Here is a 14,276-nt window from a genome sequence, read left to right as displayed (position 1 = left end):
CTAAGTTTGCAATATCACAAACAGTGCTTTCATTATTCACCCGTTTTGCTGGCACCGTCGCCCACTGGTCACCAGAAATGAAGAAGAAGTGCTACTGTCTACAGTACATATAAATACTCACATGTATAGGTTATCTAATTAAAGAAATCGTAAACCATAATATATTTTTCGTTCCGTATCATTTTACAATTTACTCGGTGTTTCATAGTGTCCGCTATCTGTAACCCGTTTGGCTAGGTTGTCATCGTTGTGTCTCCCCTTCCATTTCCAATCTTTCGGCCTCCTCTTGTTCATCCATAGCAACCTCGAGTTGCTGAAGTCGACGGAGCGCATCGGAGACAATGCAAAGGTCACCCCTGAGCTCGCTGACGGCATAGGCGATACAGCGCGTGTTGTTAAGGACGTCCACTGTCTGTGTATAGGGGTTGTACCGTACGGCGAACGGACGCTTGATGGTGCAAGCGAATTGTCTACAATAGAAGTGATCGAGTCTTAGGTAAGATATGTTTGAAAATTACAGCATTAAAACAAAGTGAGATGTGTAGATATGAAATGAGTTTTCATGAGATTTTATAAAACCTATTAGAAGTTTGTTTTATTTATTTTTGAGGTTTACGACATGGAGGTCAAATTCAAACGTAGACAGCCATTTAGGTGCGCTATTTTCATAACATTCTCGACGTAACTTCAATGTAACATTAGGATATCGTATCACAATGCAGCCAATGGGAAACACCCTAGGTTAAATCGCATAAGTGAATTACACGTAAAATATACTACTTGGCGAATAACTGAATCACAGTCAGATTATGCAATAAACAAATTTCAATACTACACGAGTATTCTGTAAATACCAAAGGTTTAATTATATTTTAAACAAATATTTCAAGTAGCTGGTATCTTTAAACTATCAGCGATCAACATAACAGGATGTCCGATAGTTATATTGATTGATTAGACAAAAAATCTGAGAAATAAACACCCAAAGGTAGAACCACGAGGAAAAATACTGAGACATACCTAGGTTAATCAAATTTGAAGTATTCATAGGATTTAATTTCTTGAATATTTTTTAAGAAACAGAAGATAAAAAGATAGTAGTCTCTTCACTTGATTCATACACTGCACTTCCTTGTCCTTTCAATTTGAGAAACAAAATAGCCTTAATGACATATGACGTGTTTCACAATTGACAAACTGAATGTTATAATGTAACTGTTAAAATGTCTTACTGTTTGTATCGTAAAATAACTCACGACTCTTCAGCTGGACAGGGATCTTACAATACCATAAAATAGATTTAATAAACTCAATATACGAGCTCCACTTCTCCATATATCTAACTTGACATATGTAATGACCAGTGTATCAGACACAGAAAGAATGTTGTTGGCTTTACCTCATTCTATCTTTTGCTTCTTCAAAGCTGTCGGTGAAGAAATACACGTCCTGGAACGTTGTAATCAAACACTCCTGACGACATGTACGGGTCGGTTCGAATGGTATCTTCTCGGTTTTACTCGTCAATGCATGCTGAAAATCAACGTTGTATAGACTGATGATGTAGATAGGCCTCATGGTTACATATTTTATATTTTCCACTCCTGGATAGTAACATTCCTGCACCCCCAATCTATGGTGTTTACATGTCACAGTTGATTCGATATTCAAAGGTCTTGTTACCATTATAACGATTTGCGTGCAAGTAGTCGTCAACTGACGGACAAACTCGTAACACAGGGTTTCAAAAGATGTAGGTTGATAAAATTTAGGAGGAAGTTTTACGGTCGTCATAGTGATCTCATAGAGAAATATTCTTTTTCTTTGTGCAATATTAAATAGACGTGTATTATACTCGTTGGTTTGCCTGTTGGTCCCGTTGTCGTATACTTCGCTCTCATTTGAGGACGTGACATTACTTACTTTGATAAACCAAGCTTTACATGGCGGATGTCGTCGATGTAGGATAAGTCGTCCACTCTGCCTAGGTGCTTACTCACCTTTAACTCCCCAACAGATGAGAGCAGGCTTGTGCTGTGTGCCCTAGGTACTAACTCACCTTTACCTCCCCAACAGATGAGAGCAGGCTTGTGCTGTATACCCTAGGTACTAACTCACCTTTACCTCCCCAACAGATGAGAGCAGGCTTGTGCTGTATACCCTAGGTACTAACTCACCTTTACCTCCCCAACAGATGAGAGCAGGCTTGTGCTGTATACCCTAGGTACTAACTCACCTTTACCTCCCCAACAGATGAGAGCAGGCTTGTGCTGTATGCCCTTGGTACTAACTCACCTTTACCTCCCTAATAGATGAGAGTAAGCTTGCGGTGTATACCCTAGGTACTAACTCACCTTTACCTCCCCAACAGATGAGAGCAGGCTTGTGCTGTATACCCTAGGTACTAACTCACCTTTACCTCCCCAACAGATGAGAGCAGGCTTGTGCTGTATATGAGAGCAGGCTTGTGCTGTATGCCCTAGGTACTAACTCACCTTTACCTCCCCAACAGATGAGAGCAGGCTTGTGCTGTATGCTGTATACCCTAGGTACTACTCACCTTTACCTCCCCAACAGATGAGAGCAGGCTTGTGCTGTATACCCTAGGTACTAACTCACCTTTACCTCCCCAACAGATGAGAGCAGGCTTGTGCTGTATACCCTAGGTACTAACTCACCTTTACCTCCCCAACAGATGAGAGCAGGCTTGTGCTGTATACCCTAGGTACAACTCACCTTTACCTCCCCAACAGATGAGAGCAGGCTTGTGCTGTATGCCCTAGGTACTACCTTTACCTCCCCAACAGATGAGAGCAGGCTTGTGCTGTATACCCTAGCTAACTCACCTTTACCTCCCCAACAGATGAGAGCTGTGCTGTATGCCCTAGGTACTAACTCACCTTTACCTCCCCAACAGATGAGAGCAGGCTTGTGCTGTATGCCCTAGGTACTAACTCACCTTTAACTCCCCAACAGATGAGAGCAGGCTTGTGCTGTATGCCCTAGGTACTAACTCACCTTTACCTCCCCAACAGATGAGAGCAGGCTTGTGCTGTATACCCTAGGTACTAACTCACCTTTACCTCCCCAACAGATGAGAGCAGGCTTGTGCTGTATGCCCTAGGTACTAACTCACCTTTACCTCCCCAACAGATGAGAGCAGGCTTGTGCTGTATGCCCTAGGTACTAACTCACCTTTACCTCCCCAACAGATGAGAGCAGGCTTGTGCTGTATGCCCTAGGTACTATGAGAGCAGGCACCTTTAACTCCCCAACAGATGAGAGCAGGCTTGTGCTGTATGCCCTTGGTACTAACTCACCTTTACCTCCCCAACAGATGAGAGTGGACTTGTGCTGTATGCCTTAGATACTAACTCACCTTTAACTCCCCAACAGATGAGAGCAGGCTTGTGCTGTATATCCTAGGTACTAACTCACCTTTAACTCACCAACAGATGAGAGCAGGCTTGTGCTGTATGCCCTAGGTACTAACTCACCTTTACCTCCCCAACAGATGAGAGCAGGCTTGTGCTGTATATCCTAGGTACTAACTCACCTTTACCTCCCCAACAGATGAGAGCAGGCTTGTGCTGTATACCCTAGGTACTAACTCACCTTTACCTCCCCAACAGATGAGAGCAGGCTATGCCCTAGGTACTAACTCACCTTTAAACAGATGAGAGCAGGCTTGTGCTGTATACCCTAGGTACTAACTCACCTTTACCTCCCCAACAGATGAGAGCAGGCTTGTGCTGTATGCCCTAGGTACTAACTCACCTTTACCTCCCCAACAGATGAGAGCAGGCTTGTGCTGTATGCCCTAGGTACTAACTCACCTTTACCTCCCCAACAGATGAGAGCAGGCTTGTGCTGTATGCCCTAGGTACTAACTCACCTTTACCTCCCCAACAGATGAGAGCAGGCTTGTGCTGTATACCCTAGGTACTAACTCACCTTTACTCCCCAACAGATGAGAGCAGGCTTGTGCTGTATGCCCTAGGTACTAACTCACCTTTACCTCCCCAACAGATGAGAGCAGGCTTGTGCTGTATGCCCTAGGTACTAACTCACCTTTACCTCCCCAACAGATGAGAGCAGGCTTGTGCTGTATGCCCTAGGTACTAACTCACCTTTACCTCCCCAACAGATGAGAGCAGGCTTGTGCTGTATACCCTAGGTACTAACTCACCTTTACCTCCCCAACAGATGAGAGCAGGCTTGTGCTGTATGCCCTAGGTACTAACTCACCTTTACCTCCCCAACAGATGAGAGCAGGCTTGTGCTGTATACCCTAGGTACTAACTCACCTTTACCTCCCCAACAGATGAGAGCAGGCTTGTGCTGTATTCCCTAGGTACTAACTCACCTTTACCTCCCCAACAGATGAGAGCAGGCTTGTGCTGTATGCCCTAGGTACTAACTCACCTTTAACTCCCCAATAGATGAGAGCAGGCTTGTGCTGTATGCCCTAGGTACTAACTCACCTTTAACTCCCCAACAGATGAGAGCAGGCTTGTGCTGTATGCCCTAGGTACTAACTCACCTTTAACTCCCAAAAGATGAGAGCAGGCTTGTGCTGTATGCCCTAGGTGTATCACCTTTAACTCCCCAACAGATGAGAGCAGGCTTGTGCCTAGGTACTAACTCACCTTTACCTCCCCAACAGATGAGAGCAGGCTTGTGCTGTATGCCCTAGGTACTAACTCACCTTTACCTCCCCAACAGATGAGAGCAGGCTTGTGCTGTATGCCCTAGGTACTAACTCACCTTTAACTCCCCAACAGATGAGAGCAGGCTTGTGCCCCTAGGTACTTCACCTTTAACTCCCCAACAGATGAGAGCAGGCTTGTGCTGTATGCCCTAGGTACTAACTCACCTTTACCTCCCCAACAGATGAGAGCAGGCTTGTGCTGTATACCCTAGGTACTAACTCACCTTTAACTCCCCAACAGATGAGAGCAGGCTTGTGCTGTATGCCCTAGGTACTAACTCACCTTTACCTCCCCAACAGATGAGAGCAGGCTTGTGCTGTATGCCCTAGGTACTAACTCACCTTTAACTCCCCAACAGATGAGAGCAGGCTTGTGCTGTATGCCCTAGGTACTAACTCACCTTTAATTCCCAAACAGATGAGAACAGGCATGCGGTGTATACCCTAGGTACTAACTCACCTTTAACTCCCCAACAGATGAGAGCAGGCTTGTGCTGTATGCCCTAGGTACTAACTCACCTTTAACTCCCCAACAGATGAGAGCAGGCTTGTGCTGTATGCCCTAGGTACTAACTCACCTTTAACTCCCCAACAGATGAGAGCAGGCTTGTGCTGTATGCCCTAGGTACTAACTCACCTTTACCTCCCTAATAGATGAGAGCAGGCTTGCGGTGTTTACCCTAGGTGCTAACTCACCTTTAACTCCCCAACAGATGAGAGCAGGCTTGTGCTGTATGCCCTAGGTACTAACTCACCTTTAACTCCCCAACAGATGAGAGCAGGCTTGTGCTTGTGCTGTATGCCCTAGGTACTAACTCACCTTTAACTCCCCAACAGATGAGAGCAGGCTTGTGCTGTATGCCCTAGGTACTAACTCACCTTTACCTCCCCAACAGATGAGAGTGGACTTGTGCTGTATGCCCTAGATACTAACTCACCTTTAACTCCCCAACAGATGAGAGCAGGCTTGTGCTGTATGCCCTAGGTACTAACTCACCTTTAACTCCCCAACAGATGAGAGCAGGCTTGTGCTGTATGCCCTAGGTACTAACTCACCTTTAACTCCCCAACAGATGAGAGCAGGCTTGTGCTGTATGCCCTAGGTACTAACTCACCTTTAACTCCCCAACAGATGAGAGTAGGCTTGTGCTGTATGCCCTAGGTACTAACTCACCTTTAACTCCCCAACAGATGAGAGCAGGCTTGTGCTGTATGCCCTAGGTACTAACTCACCTTTAACTCCCCAACAGATGAGAGCAGGCTTGTGCTGTATGCCCTAGGTACTAACTCACCTTTAACTCCCCAACAGATGAGAGCAGGCTTGTGCTGTATATCCTAGGTACTAACTCACCTTTAACTCCCCAACAGATGAGAGTAGGCTTGTGCTGTATGCCCTAGGTACTAACTCACCTTTAACTCCCCAACAGATGAGAGCAGGCTGAGATGAGAGTAGGCTTGTGCTGTATGCCCTAGGTACTAACTCACCTTTAACTCCCCAACAGATGAGAGTAGGCTTGTGCTGTATGCCCTAGGTACTAACTCACCTTTAACTCCCCAACAGATGAGAGCAGGCTTGTGCTGTATGCCCTAGGTACTAACTCACCTTTAACTCCCCAACAGATGAGAGCAGGCTTGTGCTGTATGCCCTAGGTACTAACTCACCTTTAACTCCCCAATAGATGAGAGTAGGCCTGCACCGTATGCCCTCAGGTTTCCGTCCTGCTTACACAGCCCAAACTCAACCGTGAAAAAGTAGCACTGCAATATAATCGTCTTATTCATTTTAATTTGACAATGGAATAATGTATCATTAGAGCACAATCTTCTACAACATCGCGTTCGCATCCTTTATCCTAAACTACAGCGTGAATGCACATTTAACTGTAATGTTAACTTCATACACTAGCTGCTAGTTATCTATGTAAAACTGCTCATTTAAAGGAGTGAAAATACGGTTCTGACACACCTTAATCTGACACAAAGCATTTTGCGAGGCTGTGTTGAAGTGTTTGAAACAAGACAAGTATTTAGGAACAAAACCACTATTTGTGTTAAAAGTTTTGTGTATCATGCTCGGTCTGTGCATATATCAACTGTTTTTCAAAGATTGTCAAAACACACAATTGAATAGCCCCTTTAACATAAATTCAGAGTTAGATATAGTAGAGGCAAACAATGAGTTAAACAGCATCACACAGCTGTTTCGTCCCTCTAGGATTCGTAAGTAAAAATTACGTAGCCATCAAAAACCATTTTACTCGTGCTATTACCTAATCAGTAGATGAATTGCTAATCCCCCTGTCACTATCCTTCCTCTCTAACGTTGACTTTAGCATGGTGCTATAGGTTAGTGTGCTCGGAAACCGTACCAACTTACATAGTAGATACTTACCGTCGCTAATTTCTGTACTTCCTCGTCAGAGACCCCCAGCGAAGCCAATCCAAGTTCCTGTGAGAACTGTGCGAAGCTGGGATCAGCTAGAAGGGGCATGTGGCCTAGTAACTCGTGACAACAGTCACTGTAAAACACAACACGCCATATATAATGGATGAACATAAGTTGGAAAACGCCTTTGTCCCTCTAAAACAACAATATATGGTCCATATAATGGTTGTAACCCCATATAAATTCTGCTTTATATATATCAGGCCTTTGACGGATGATACCCTATATTGTTCAATTCCAGGTACCTTTACCAGAACTGGCGTGTTAATCTTTGAACTCTAGATAAACCTGTCATTATAATACTCACGGTTCCGGTGTGTAGAACGGGTCTGATCTATGACGGATGTATTGTGTGCAATGGAATACACGGAATGCAAGTCCTGCCAGAAAGTCCCGCGATGATAGATATCCCGCAACAGGTCGGAGTTGGAAACCAGTTCGTTCTAGAGGTGATAAGTTGACCGGCAATAAGCAAATACAACAAAAACAAGAGGCCCATGGACCATAACAGTCATCAGGTCAAAAATCATAGAAAATGTTGATGCTCTTCACAAAATATTAAATATTTTTTCGGAAATAATTCCCTCTCCAGAGACGTTTCAGACCAAATTTGGTTGAAATATGTCCACACGTATGAGAAGAGAAGGATTTTAAAGACAATTTCTGATTTCTCTTCACGGGCCTTCTGCTTGGCCCCTTAGGATCGATATATCTTCCGATCTAAAAATCATTCTTACCCTTCCCAAATTATGTATCAGACCAAATATATCAGAACTCTGTCCGATTTAATCAGAGAAGAATTTCAAAGACTAATTCTACAATTTCTCCTAACATACCTCATCCCTTGGCACCTAGGAATCGACATAGCCCCTTTATTATATATATTAGGATTACCTTCCTTTAATAATATTCCATGCCAAATTTGGTTGAAATCGACATAAGCGTTAAAAAGGAATAGAAAAAACACCCTTTTGGTGCCTGTCCCAGAGACTGAATAAACTCCATAAGTTCTGTATCAATCATGATGTCCCTCGATCCCCAATGATATATCAGACCAAATTTTATTGAAATCCACTCAGGCGTTTAGGAGGAGTAGCGTCTAGAAACAAAAATTTTACCTAAATTCCCGTTAAGGGCTTCGCTGCAAAGTCCCCATAGGGTCGAATCAACTTCAATTATTTAAAGTGATAACCTTCCCTCAGTAGTGTGTCGGGCCAGATTTGGTTGAAATCCACTCAACTACTAAGGAGAGCTAAATTTAAGAATTTTCACCATTCTGTCCTGTCCCAAATTCCCAGAGGTCGAATCAACTTCATTAATTTAAATTAAAATTGAATTAAATTTGTTCAAGTATATAGGAAGAGAAGCATTTTGAAGTAAAAGTCTTTACGGTCAGATGCCGTGATTATAAAACTGATTTTAAAAAGGGAGATGAAATCATTAGAATACATTCCAATACAAATAGTATTTGAAAGCATTTTTGGAAAAAGTATATTTTATGTTTATGAAAGAATTCAGTTTTAGGCTATATGTATCTTATAAAGTAATTCAGGACGAAATACAGCTGTTCTCTTCCCTTTCTTTTGTACAGTCTTTTATTTTCATGCACATACAAACCTTTAAGGAACTCTGATACATCCTCTAGTTGTGGTAAATTGTTTTCTCTGAAAGTAAAAATAAATAAAATTAAAGTAGAACGTCGTCAGAAACAAACCAAAGTAAAGTGGAATACCGTCAGACATATCAAAGTAAAGTGGAATACCGTCAGACATATCAAAGTAAAGTGGAATACCGTCAGACATATCAAAGTAAAGTTTAATATCGTCAGACGTATCAAAGTAAAGTGGAATACCGTCAGACATATCAAAGTAAAGTGGAATACCGTCAGACATATCAAAGTAAAGTGGAATACCGTCACACATATCAAAGTAAAGTGGAATATCGTCAGACATATCAAAGTAAAGTGGAATACCGTCAGACATATCAAAGTAAAGTGGAATATCGTCAGACATATCAAAGTAAAGTGGAATACCGTCAGACATATCAAAGTAAAGTGGAATACCGTCAGACATATCAAAGTAAAGTTGAATATCGTCAGACATATCAAAGTAAAGTTGAATATCGTCAGACATATCAAAGTAAAGTGGAATACCGTCAGACATATCAAAGTAAAGTTTAATACCATCAGACATATCAAAGTAAAGTGGAATACCGTCAGACATATCATAGTAAAGTGGAATACCGTCACACATATCAAAGTAAAATGGAATACCGTCAGACATATCAAAGTAAAGTGGAATACCGTCAGACATATCAAAGTAAAGTGGAATACCGTCAGACATATCAAAGTAAAGTGGAATACCGTCAGACATATCAAAGTAAAGTGGAATACCGTCACACATATCAAAGTAAAGTGGAATATCGTCAGACATATCAAAGTAAAGTGGAATACCGTCAGACATATATTCGGATACAAAGTTAAGCGGAATATATTCGGATACAAAGTTAAGCGGAATATATTCGGATACAAAGTTAAGCGGAATATATTCGGATACAAAGTAAAGTGGAATATATTCGGATACAAAGTAAAGAGAAATATATTCGGATACAAAGTAAAGTGGAATATATTCGGATACAATGTAAGGCGGAGTTGTCGTCATATGTAAACTGGAGTAAAGTGGAATTTAGTCAGATACACACATTCAATTAAATATATTGCGTACAAACCATTAAAATAAAACAGCGTTTTGTTTTTCAAACCAGAAAACTGAATAGTATAGTTCATGATGACGTTGAACAGCTTTTGATACAGAAATCTCCGATCTCCAGAAGGGTACTGTTTGATACCCTGTGATACAGAGATCAACCATCTCTGGGAGGATACAGTTTGATACCCTAAGATAGAGGGGCAAGTGTTTTGTTTACCTATATCCAAAGTGGTTGATGACGCAGTTTAATACCCTGTGATAGAGGGACGTGTGGTTACCTATATCCACAGTGGTTGATGATACAGTTTGATACCCTGTGATAGAGGGACGTGTGGTTACCTATATCCACAGTGGTTGATGATACAGTTTGATACCCTGTGATAGAGGGACGTGTGGTTTGTTTACCTGTAGTGGTTGATGATACAGTTTGATACCCTGTGATAGAGGGGCGTGTGGTTACCTATATCCACAGTGGTTGATAACAGAGTTTGATACCCTGTGATAGAGGGACGTGTGGTTTGTTTACCTGTAGTGGTTGATGATACAGTTTGATACCCTGTGATAGAGGGACGTGTGGTTACCTATATCCACAGTGGTTGATGATACAGTTTGATACCCTGTGATAGAGGGACGTGTGGTTACCTATATCCACAGTGGTTGATGATACAGTTTGATACCCTGTGATAGAGGGACGTGTGGTTACCTGTATCCACAGTGGTTGATGATACAATTTGATACCCTGTGGTAGAGGGACGTGTGGTTACCTATATCCACAGTGGTTGATGATGCAGTTTGATACCCTGTGATAGAGGGACGTGTGGTTACCTATATCCACAGTGGTTGATGATACAGTTTGATACCCTGTGATAGAGGGACGTGTGGTTACCTATATCCACAGTGGTTGATGATACAGTTTGATACCCTGTGATAGAGGGACGTGTGGTTACCTATATCCACAGTGGTTGATGATACAGTTTGATACCCTGTGATAGAGGGACGTGTGGTTACCTATATCCACAGTGGTTGATGGTACAGTTTGATACCCTGTGATAGAGGGACGTGTGGTTACCTATATCCACAGTGGTTGATGATACAGTTTGATACCCTGTGATAGAGGGACGTGTGTTTTGTTTACCTGTATCCGCAGTGGTCGATGAGTAGAGGCAGGTTTCGTAAATATTCTCTACATGCATGGGATGGATATAACTTCATCAGCTCTGAAAATACTGTCCCCCTGTCAAAACAAAGTTGTCACACAATAGAACAGACATTTAAAATCCCGCCCATTAACAACAAAACAAAAATATTCGCAAAAACCGACAAAAGTAGGTTTAGCAACCAATGTCAACATATAATGAAGCATATAGTGTCAACAGAACACAACAATATTTACTAAAATCTATATAAAATCAATAAATACCCCACAACTATCATCACCGGGGGGGGCTTAATCAGGACACGTAAAACTAAAGATATATACTGTAATATATACACTAAAGGAAAGTGTATATACTGCTAACCTACCATACCGTCACTGGAAAATCTTAAACCACGACACTAAAGGAAAGTGTATATACTGCTAACCTACCATACCACACGAGGAAATCTTAAACAACGACACTAAAGGAAAGAATGTAGACTGCTAACCTACCATACCACACTAGGAAATCTTAAACAACGAGACTAAAGGAACGAATGTAGACTGCTAACCTACCATACCGTCACTGGGAAATCTTAAACCACGACACTAAAGGAAAGTGTATATACTGCTAACCTACCATACCGTCACTGGGAAATCTTAAACCACGACACTAAAGGAAAGTGTATATACTGCTAACCTACCATACCGTCACTGGGAAATCTTAAACCACGACACTAAAGGAAAGTGTATATACTGCTAACCTACCATACCGTCACTGGGAAATCTTAAACCACGACACTAAAGGAAAGTGTATATACTGCTAACCTACCATACCACACTAGGAAATCTTAAACAACGACACTAAAGGAAAGTGTATATACTGCTAACCTACTATACCACACTAGGAAATCTTAAACAACGACACTAAAGGAAAGAATGTAGACTGCTAACCTACCATACCGTCACTGGGAAATCTTAAACCACGACACTAAAGGAAAGAATGTAGACTGCTAACCTACCATACCGTCACTGGGAAATCTTAAACCACGACACTAAAGGAAAGAATGTAGACTGCTAACCTACCATACCGTCACTGGAAAATCTTAAACCACGACACTAAAGGAAAGTGTATATACTGCTAACCTACCATACCGTCACTGGAAAATCTTAAACCACGACACTAAAGGAAAGTGTATATACTGCTAACCTACCATACCCCACAGGGAAATCTTAAACAACGACACTAAAGGAAAGTGTATATACTGCTAACCTACCATACCGTCACTGGTAAATCTTAAACAACGACACTAAAGGAAAGAATGTAGACTGCTAACCTACCATACCGTCACTGGGAAATCTTAAACAACGACACTAAAGGAAAGAATGTAGACTGCTAACCTACCATACCGACACTGGAAAATCTTAAACAACGACACTAAAGGAAAGTGTATATACTGCTAACCTACCATACCGTCACTGGAAAATCTTAAACCACGACACTAAAGGAAAGTGTATATACTGCTAACCTACCATACCGTCACTGGGAAATCTTAAACCACGACACTAAAGGAAAGTGTATATACTGCTAACCTACCATACCACACTGGGAAATCTTAAACAACGACACTAAAGGAAAGTGTATATACTGCTAACCTACCATACCACACTGGGAAATCTTAAACCACGACACTAAAGGAAAGTGTATATACTGCTAGCCTACCATACCAACTGGGAAATCTTAAACAACGACACTAAAGGAAAGAATGTATATACTGCTAACCTACCATACCACACTGGAAATCTTAAACAACGACACTAAAGGAAAGTGTATATACTGCTAACCTACCATACCGTCACTGGGAAATCTTAAACCACGACACTAAAGGAAAGTGTATATACTGCTAACCTACCATACCGTCACTGGAAAATCTTAAACAACGACACTAAAGGAAAGTGTATATACTGCTAACCTACCATACCGTCACTGGAAAATCTTAAACAACGACACTAAAGGAAAGTGTATATACTGCTAACCTACCATACCACACTAGGAAATCTTAAACAACGACACTAAAGGAAAGAATGTAGACTGCTAACCTACCATACCACACTAGGAAATCTTAAACAACGACACTAAAGGAAAGAATGTAGACTGCTAACCTACCATACCGTCACTGGGAAATCTTAAACAACGACACTAAAGGAAAGTGTATATACTGCTAACCTACCATACCGTCACTGGAAATCTTAAACAACGACACTAAAGGAAAGTGTATATACTGCTAAGTGTATATACTGCTAACCTATACCGTCACTGGGAAATCTTAAACCACGACACTAAAGGAAAGTGTATATACTGCTAACCTACCATACCGTCACTGGGAAATCTTAAACCACGACACTAAAGGAAAGTGTATATACTGCTAACCTACCATACCGTCAATGGGAAATCTTAAACCACGACACTAAAGGAAAGTGTATATACTGCTAACCTACCATACCGTCACTGGGAAATCTTAAACCACGACACTAAAGGAAAGTGTATATACTGCTAACCTACCATACCACACTGGGAAATCTTAAACCACGACACTAAAGGAAAGTGTATATACTGCTAACCTACCATACCGTCACTGGGAAATCTTAAACCACGACACTAAAGGAACGAATGTAAACTGCTAACCTACCATACCGTCACTGGGAAATCTTAAACAACGACACTAAAGGAAAGTGTATATACTGCTAACCTACCATACCGTCACTGGGAAATCTTAAACCACGACACTAAAGGAAAGTGTATATACTGCTAACCTACCATACCACACTGGGAAATCTTAAACCACGACACTAAAGGAAAGTGTATATACTGCTAACCTACCATACCGTCACTGGGAAATCTTAAACAACGACACTAAAGGAAAGTGTATATACTGCTAACCTACCATACCACACTAGGAAATCTTAAACCACGACACTAAAGGAAAGAATGTATATACTGCTAACCTACCATACCACACTAAAGGAAATCTTAAACCACGACACTAAAGGAAAGAATGTAGACTGCTAACCTACCATACCGTCACTGGAAAATCTTAAACAACGACACTAAAGGAAAGTGTATATACTGCTAACCTACCATACCACACGAGGAAATCTTAAACAACGACACTAAAGGAAAGAATGTAGACTGCTAACCTACCATACCGTCACTGGAAAATCTTAAACAACGACACTAAAGGAAAGTGTATATACTGCTAACCTACCATACCG

General features: G+C 41.6%; 1 protein-coding gene across 1 annotated transcript in view; it reads right to left on the bottom strand.

Annotated features, from left to right (window-relative positions):
- Window positions 1-241: 241 nt before the first annotated feature.
- LOC132545787 (tryptophan 5-hydroxylase 1-like) overlaps window positions 242-14,276 on the bottom strand; it is a 31,149-nt gene continuing 17,114 nt past the window's right edge. The window contains exons 7-13 of the mRNA XM_060209479.1: window positions 11,001-11,099; window positions 8,775-8,821; window positions 7,465-7,600; window positions 7,104-7,230; window positions 6,374-6,469; window positions 1,400-1,533; window positions 242-470 (exon numbers count right to left, since the gene is read on the bottom strand). Of these exons, the coding sequence (XP_060065462.1) occupies window positions 242-470; window positions 1,400-1,533; window positions 6,374-6,469; window positions 7,104-7,230; window positions 7,465-7,600; window positions 8,775-8,821; window positions 11,001-11,099 (868 nt within the window). The remainder of the gene's footprint in view (window positions 471-1,399; window positions 1,534-6,373; window positions 6,470-7,103; window positions 7,231-7,464; window positions 7,601-8,774; window positions 8,822-11,000; window positions 11,100-14,276) is intronic.

Source organism: Ylistrum balloti, unplaced genomic scaffold (assembly GCF_031769215.1).
Source record: "Ylistrum balloti isolate Yb309-2 unplaced genomic scaffold, AGI_CSIRO_Ybal_v1 Utg369856, whole genome shotgun sequence".
NCBI lineage: Eukaryota > Metazoa > Mollusca > Bivalvia > Pectinida > Pectinidae > Ylistrum > Ylistrum balloti.
The sequence above is the reverse complement of the archived record's forward strand: the minus strand, read 5'-3'. Positions and strand labels throughout refer to the sequence as shown.